This window comes from Callionymus lyra, chromosome 7 (genome assembly GCF_982586985.1).
Source record: "Callionymus lyra chromosome 7, fCalLyr1.hap1.1, whole genome shotgun sequence".
Classification (NCBI taxonomy): Eukaryota; Metazoa; Chordata; class Actinopteri; order Syngnathiformes; family Callionymidae; genus Callionymus; species Callionymus lyra.
In genome coordinates, this window is record NC_141824.1 from 21,363,920 (window position 1) to 21,371,644 (window position 7,725).

The 7,725-nt window shown below is 43.4% G+C and overlaps 3 protein-coding genes across 3 annotated transcripts; all 3 read right to left on the reverse strand.

Moving 5' to 3' along the window:
* Positions 1–500: 500 nt before the first annotated feature.
* On the reverse strand, positions 501–1,575 carry cldn8.1 (claudin 8.1). The gene has a single exon (XM_087796019.1). It carries the CDS (start codon positions 1,477–1,479, stop codon positions 685–687), a length of 795 nt encoding a protein of 264 aa, XP_087652145.1. The 5' UTR covers positions 1,480–1,575; the 3' UTR covers positions 501–684.
* Positions 1,576–3,801: 2,226 nt separating this feature from the next.
* Positions 3,802–5,078, reverse strand: LOC148075607 (claudin-8-like). The gene has a single exon (XM_087796171.1). The coding sequence runs from the start codon at positions 5,001–5,003 to the stop codon at positions 4,119–4,121; it is 885 nt and encodes a 294-aa protein (XP_087652297.1). The 5' UTR covers positions 5,004–5,078; the 3' UTR covers positions 3,802–4,118.
* A 1,686-nt stretch (positions 5,079–6,764) lies between these two features.
* Positions 6,765–7,725, reverse strand: LOC148075608 (claudin-17-like). The gene has a single exon (XM_087795555.1). It carries the CDS (start codon positions 7,678–7,680, stop codon positions 7,000–7,002), a length of 681 nt encoding a protein of 226 aa, XP_087651681.1. The 5' UTR covers positions 7,681–7,725; the 3' UTR covers positions 6,765–6,999.

A 7,725-nucleotide genomic window follows, 5' to 3' on the forward strand; every position in this document is an offset into this window, starting at 1 on the left:
CATATTCTTTTCTTCACACAATGTACTTTACAATTCATTTTAGGATGTATCTTAAATAGTTTTTTTTACTACATATTTACAAGATAATGAAAAACAGATTTTTATAAAAGGAAACACAATAATTGATAAACCAAACAATATCATGCAATACTCGTGACATCAGGATACAAGCAGGTTAACTCTCGTGCTCTCTTTTATTGACTCACTCCGTTTGTTTAACTCATCCTCTTGTTTGTGTCGACTGTAACTTTTACGGCTCAACTCACCATTTCAATCACATTATTTGAGGTTTTTCTCAATATTTTTCCGGAACGTTGAAGAACAGCCGACGGTGGTTTACTGGTCGATTTAAAATCCAAAGTGACTTGCAAATTTCGGGGGGGGTCATGTGATCCGACCCTCGGCGGCCATGTTGTCCAGACAAACACGATTCAGGTCACACCTTCAAAACATCCCTCCGTCTCATGTTTGCTCAGCAGGTATCGATGTCGAACCAGAGGCCGTTTCAACCAGTTTAATATCAGTAAACAAAAAAAACAACATCTTAACAAGTTGTGGATACAAACATTATGTAAAAAAAACAAGGTATTAATATATTTTTAAAAAGACAAAAGGCATTAACAGTCATTTACAGGCTCTTATAAACCTGGATTTAAGTATAAAACAGTTCTTCTCGGTGAAAGTTCAGAGATAAGCGACGCCGCTGCGCACGGAGGGGTACCTGGAGGGGTACCCGGAGTGGTACCCGGAGTGGTAGCTGCCGTTGGTCGAGGGGTACCTCGACAGAACCGGTTGAGGCTGAGGAAGCATCACCAGCTGTTGAGGCTGCAGCTGTTGGGGGGGCTGCGGGGTGTACACGGTGTAGTCCGAGTTCCGCTGGTAGACGTACCTCTGGGGGCTCTTCTCCTCCTCCGACGGGATGTTGCAGCAGATGAACAAACACCCGCCGATGAAGAGGAAGGCGGCCGCCACCCAGCCGATGTAGAGCGCCTCGCCGAGCTCCCGCCGCTGGGCGTCGATCAGCAGCGGGTTGTAGAAGTCCCTGATGATGACGTGGCCGGTCCAGGACACGGGGATGAGGACGCAGATGCAGGCCATCAGGACCATGGCGCCGGCCATGATCAGGACCAGCCTCTTGGCCCGGTCGTTGTTCTGGATGCAGGACGTGCACTGGAGCCCCACCAGGCTGAAGAGCATGCCCAGACCCCCCAGAGCCAGGGCGCAGCACATGAGTCCTCGGGCGGCCTGGAGGTCCGGGGGCAGAGCCAGCAGGGAGTCGTAGACCTTGCACTGCATCCTGATGTCGGCCTGTCGGTAGCAGTTCATCCACAGGCCCTCGTAGCGCGTCTCGAAGACGATGATGTTCTCCCCGATGAAGGCCGTCACCCTCCACATGGGCATCCCGGTGCTCGCCGCCGTCATCACCAGACCGATGAGCGTCACGATGAGAGCCACCAGCTCCAGCGCCGAGTTGGCCATCCTTGGGACTCCCTGGGACTCCTAGAAGACCTGTCGAAGAGCAGTTATCATGGAAGGAAGCCGTTCATCTCTGGCGCTCACGTCCCGGTGGAGGAGGAGGAGCAGCCCATGTTCACCTGTGCGGCCTCCTCCCTGTGTGCAAAGCAGGAGGGGTGGGAAGTGAGACCGGTTGCCAGGAGACAGATCCCCTCAGGCCTGTTTTTTTCATTCATTGTTCACCTTCATCAGGAGCTGCCGTGGGCTTCCATTTTGTTTGCTTGAGAGTCTCGTTTCACTAGCTTGGCGGTTACAGATCAGCAGAGACGCTAACATACGTGGTTTGTTGTTGGGTATACATTGAAAAATGTTCTATACTTACCTCTATGTGTGTCGTTCTGATCTTGAATTAAAGGGATAGTTCACCTAAAATTCAAGTATTCAATAGTAATCTGTTTCTTTTTTAGAGTTATAGACAAAAATGTTTGTTCATTTTAATGTAGCGACTGGAGCTCAGTCCTCTTCATCTTCGTCCACAAACACACATTTACAAATATACAAATAACTCCATTATATCCCTTTAAGTGTAGTTTCCATACTGATTTACATTACTTTGGATTAGGCGATTTGAACAACATAGGAAGTTTGTGTGAACAACATCGCGATTAGATTGATAGAAAACATACAATACATTTTAACATTTTAATTAACACATGTTTTCTTTCATAAGTGATGTGAGTTTGTTGCCCAATAGTGTATATTGAGGTATTAACAAAGTATCAACAAAATATTTCTTAGAAATCTTTAAGAAGCCAATATGAAATACTGTATATACTAGTGTAGTAAAATGGTAGACATGTTGTTCACAGGGAACCAAAGTTCTGTGTTCATCTGTGTGGTAAATTCAGAGTGTTTTTTTTAAATATCAATAGGAAATCATGTCAATCATTACCGAAAAAACTTGTGAGAAAATGAATGTTGGTGACAATCAGTGTTGTGGTTAATGAGGTAAAACGATAAAAAAAATTAAAAAAAATATTTAAAAAAATGTCTTAAAATGCTTAAAAAGGAAATTTGAAAAATACTTTGCTAATAGATATATAAACTATAGGTAAAATTTGCATCAATTGGTGCGTTATATTCAGAGTCAGAGTTATTAAACTATTGATATATCAAATATTACGTAGAAAATATTTCTGAAAAATATACAAATTGAATATTTGAATCTTAATGATTGTGGACGTGTTTTTTATAAACAACATACATTTAGTATTCATCGGTGTTGTGGGTTAAGGAGTTATAAAAAGTATCGATACATATTGCATTAATATACAGTATATTTTTAAATACTTAAAAGTTACAAAATAACTAAAAATAAAGGTGTCATAGATTTGATGACCATTAGTTTTTCATTACGATATCTTGAACATATGTTATTTATCCAGATAACCAGACAACATTTTTTGATGTAACACAATTTTTAGTCGTATATATATCTCTAATTTATGGTACAATAAAATGGTTTATATTTCATTATTTTTGCATTCAATAACCCGTGTTATTGGGTATTGAAGTGGTATCTTCAATAAATACACATTTTATAGTAAAACCTAAAATGAAAGAGTCTCGTAAATTGACAACTGATATTGCAACTATTTCTTGACTAGAAATACTTTACATCTGAAAACATTTAGGATTATAACATAAACCCCAAACTTGAAATGTTCTTTTTTTTTAACTCTTTGAATGTTTTATTTTCACATTAATATAAGATACTAAACTAAAAGTCTTTTTGTTTATTTGGTTGTTTGTTTTTAGCTCTATTTGTCTCAAACCGTCTTGTTATATTAAATTATTTGGCCCTCAAGGTACATGGCTAATATTTAATAACAGGGTGATTGTAAAATGTGTAAATATATATATATATTTATACATAGATTTCTTAGAGTTCCTTTTACAGTCGTAATGTTTTTTTTTATAGTCTGGACTTTTCAGGATTGAATCAAATGCTACGATTTCATGAAAAACATTTAGACAATTGTCATAATAATTGTGTGTAATTCATCAGCAGAAGTAGGTTTTCGAGAAAAACAAGTGTGCGACACTCAGTGTTGGGTTACAGGTCTGGTCGCTCAGGAAGTAGATGCTACGCCGTCGTCATTGAAATGGAGCCTCGGGGCGACTTCTTCACCGCACGGGTTTGACCGGTTCTGGCGCCATGAAAACATTCTTATTTGCTTTGAGGCAAACAGTTTCAGTCGGAAGATTAAACAGATAAGAAACTTTTCTGGTTTGACCGCAACTCGTAAGTTCTGTGTCGTTAGAGAAATAAATGTAAACAATAACTTTATATCCTTTTTGTCCCTTTATTGACAATCAATGTCGGCCAAACTCTTCTGACCATGAAAATATGTACAAATACACTTCAACAATCAACAGTTGACATTTGTTTTAAGTTGAAAAAAGACTAGTGCATATTAAAAGAGCATTAAGGCAGACTTACATCATAATAAAATGTAATTTTTTTACACTGAATCTTTAAAAAAAAACTCCGTAAAAGGGTTAAATAAAATGTTACGTGTTGAAATAACGCTGATGACTCAAGTGTGTCATATCTGGCGAATCAGGAGGATTTAAAGTCTTAAAAAGTGGTCCTGACTGGGTTAGTACTGGGTCGGAGTGTAGGCCACGGATCCTGGGGGGGGCATGGAGTAGGAAGGCTGGTAGGTGTAGGCCGGCTGAGCGCTGTAGGGCTGGTAGGTGTACGCCGGCTGGTACATGGGCATCCCGTTGGGCTGGTACATGATCTCCTCGGCGTCCTGGGTGCGGGGGGCGTGGCGGCACAGCAGGATGACCCCGGCCGTGAACAGGAACGCCGAGGTCACCCAGCCGATGTAGAGCGCCTCGCCCAGCTCCCGCCGCTGGGCGTCGATCAGCAACGGGTTGTAGAAGTCCCTGATGATGACGTGTCCGGTCCAGGACACCGGGATGAGGCACGTGACGCAGCCCATCAGGAAGAGGCAGCCGCCCGCCACCAGCACCACGTGCTTGGTCCGGGCCCGGTGGTCCACCACCCGGGTGCACTTCATCCCCACGGCGGAGACGATGAGGGCGAAGCAGGACAGGGCGACGGAGGCGCACATGAGACCCCGGGCGGCCTGGAGGTCCGGCGGCAGGAACAGCAGCGAGTCGTAGACCTTGCACTGCATCCTGATGTTGGCCTGCCGGTAGCAGTTCATCCACAGACCCTCCCAGCGGGTCTCCATGACGATGATGTTCTCCTCGATGAAGGCCGTCACCTTCCACATGGGCAGGCCGGTCACGGCCGACACGCCAATCAGCCCGATGAACCCGACCACGAGAGCCACTACCTCGCAGCAGATGGCGTCGCGGCGATCCTTCTTCTCTAACCTCTTTTTCTCCTCGTACACCGAGTCCGTGTATTCGTCGCCATATTGCGGCGCCTGCTTCTCGTCGTAGTACGATCCCACGTAGGACTGGGGCGGCTTGTAGCCGCTGTAGCCGCTGTACGCTGTGTATGCTGCCATGGTGGCCGACCCCCGAATGGATGAGCCCGAGTCCTTGAGCTGTGTTCTCTCACAGCCTCCGACGAAAAATGAGAAGAAAAACAAGTCGAGGAACTTATACACCCTCCGAGAAAATGGGAGCGATGCAATGCCACCTTACTGGTTAAGCTGCTTCAAAGACGCTCACGCGGAAACCGAAAAAACTGATTCTCATGCTAATGCGGCGTCAAAACAGAGACTCTTCGCATCGAACCATCGATGTATGTAAATCACCCCGAGACCTGGAGTTAGGGTACATCAACAAAATACACGTTAGATTTTGAGTCAAGACTAGTTTGACCTTTAGTCATGAACATGTTTGACTGACTCCGTTTAATGTGACTAAAACAGGAATTCTAATTCTACTGTCTAAATCATTTCATTGTTGCTTCTGGGTCAAGGTGACCCGGTGACCCGGAAACAAATGTCTTTGAGGTATCAAATGCGTGTGTCTTGGTCAGGGTGACCCAATTGCCTGAAAAAAACGTGTTTAAGGTATCCCTTTCACCTTAACCCAGACACAACACAAGGGTTAAAAATATATTTATTATTTTTGCTTCTGAAAAGTTAATTAATTGTATTATATATTGTTATTATTATTATTTCCCAGCCTGTTGTAACAACTAGTGGCCCACACATAGGATGATTAAAAAATATATGTATATAATTCATCAACAAAATCATGAAATAAGTGAAGAATTTGGAGAAAAATTAAAAACAAAATAAAATCAATGGTTAGGAAAAACACACTGATCTACTTGGCTTTTAAAGATATCAGGCTTAAGTAGAGTTAGAAGTGTTTAAGGGTCATAGTGTAACCATAATTATATATTTTCAATAAATGTATAGATGTTAAGAATGCAACCGATACGATGAACAGTAGGGCAGTGAGTTAGGTCAACACAATAAACACTTAAAGATACATTAGCTGAGTTTGTATCAGAGGTGAATTCTAGTGGAGAAGGGTCTTTCAGTTGTTTTTTCATCCCATCTTGGATCCAAATGTGATCATAGTTTGATGTTTTGTGGGTTTTAATGTGGTTTCACTGCGAATCTTTACCATTTTTTGACGTATTTCAGAAAGATAAGTTCTATCTTAAATATATAGTCAAAGACAAATAAATGATATTGCACTTGCTCTGCCTGCACAAATTAAATGTGACAATAAATGGAGGGCTGCAGACTATCATCTGACAGGCTGCATATGGACCATAAGTTTGATGCCCATGTATATATGACTATTAAAGACTTATATTGTACTTTTTTTAAACGAAATTGTAATCATTGTTTCGTTCATTTTCTCTTTTTTTTCATTTTGACCAAAGTACTAGGTAGATATTAGGGCTGTAGTTATTCAATACAATATATTCAGCACACAATACCATTGGATATGATATATTCCGCTCAGGATACCATACAATACGATATGTTCCGAGAACGATTTTAGGGGTCACTGAATTTTAGTGGCTCCAAAAATGCTAAAAGATGCCCAAATATCAGCTTTAAAAGAAAATAGAACAGCTGTATTCTATCCTGTCATCCTGCTGATTTTATAACAGAAGCACAACAAATATTTGATAGGAAAAATTCAAAAGCCATGTAATTTACTTTAAAATATTTCATTGTTCATTTAACACATTGACTTTCAGGTGATGTTTGCGTTTGCAGTGGAATGCAAAACCGCTAAAAAATAACCTTGACCTTTGACCTCAGTACCAAAAACGACCACTGTGATTTTTACAATGTTTTTTTAATAGGTAGGTAAAAATACAGACAAATATATTGATTTAAGGTATATACAAATATAAACATATTATTATTATTGATGATTTTTAATTCTGGATATTTTCATACAAACATCAAATCAGACTGATTTTCCTCCAGGTACTCCAGTTTCCTCCCACATCCTGGCAACATACAGATCACATCTCACCCTGGGTAGCTGGGACAGGAGTGAGTAGAGAGTCTTGCGCAAGAGTCAGACATAAACCTGGACTTTGTGTGAACCCGAAGTCGTCTTCTCACTGTCCACCTTCTGAAAGTCCCTGGTGGTCAGCAGGTACGAGTCCGGCTCGTCCTCGCCCTCCAGGGCCCGGCGTCTGCGGAAGCACAGCAGGAGGATGACCCCCGTGAGCAGGAGGACCCCCGCGGTGCCCCAGCCGATGAAGAGCGACTCCCCCAGCTCTCGCTTCTGACCGTCGTGGACGGCCGGATTGTAGAAGTCCCGGATGACGGTGTGGGCGACCCAGCAGACGGGGAACAGCGTGGTCACGGCGCACAGCAGGAACAGACTCCCTCCCAACGCCAGCGTGATGTTCTTGCACCGGATGTTGTCGGAGCAGGATTTGCTTCTCTGGGTACCACAGGCGGTGACGGCCAGGGCGGCGACCGCCAGCACGATGGAGACGCACATGAGCGCCCGGGAGGCCTGCAGCTCGGGAGGAAGGATCAGCAGCGAGTCGTAGACTTTGCACTGCATCCTTATGTCAGCGTGTCGGATGCAGTTCATCCACAATCCTTCCCAGAACTCCTCCATCACGATCAGGTTGGCGCCGATGAAGGCCGACACCCGCCACATGGGCAGGGCGGTGATGAGCACGGTGCCGAACAGGCCCAGGAAGCCCAGGACCAGAGCCGCGATCTCTGCTTTCGCCTTCATGGCTGGAGATCCAAGTGAGATCTCCCTTCAGCCGGGACGATCCGA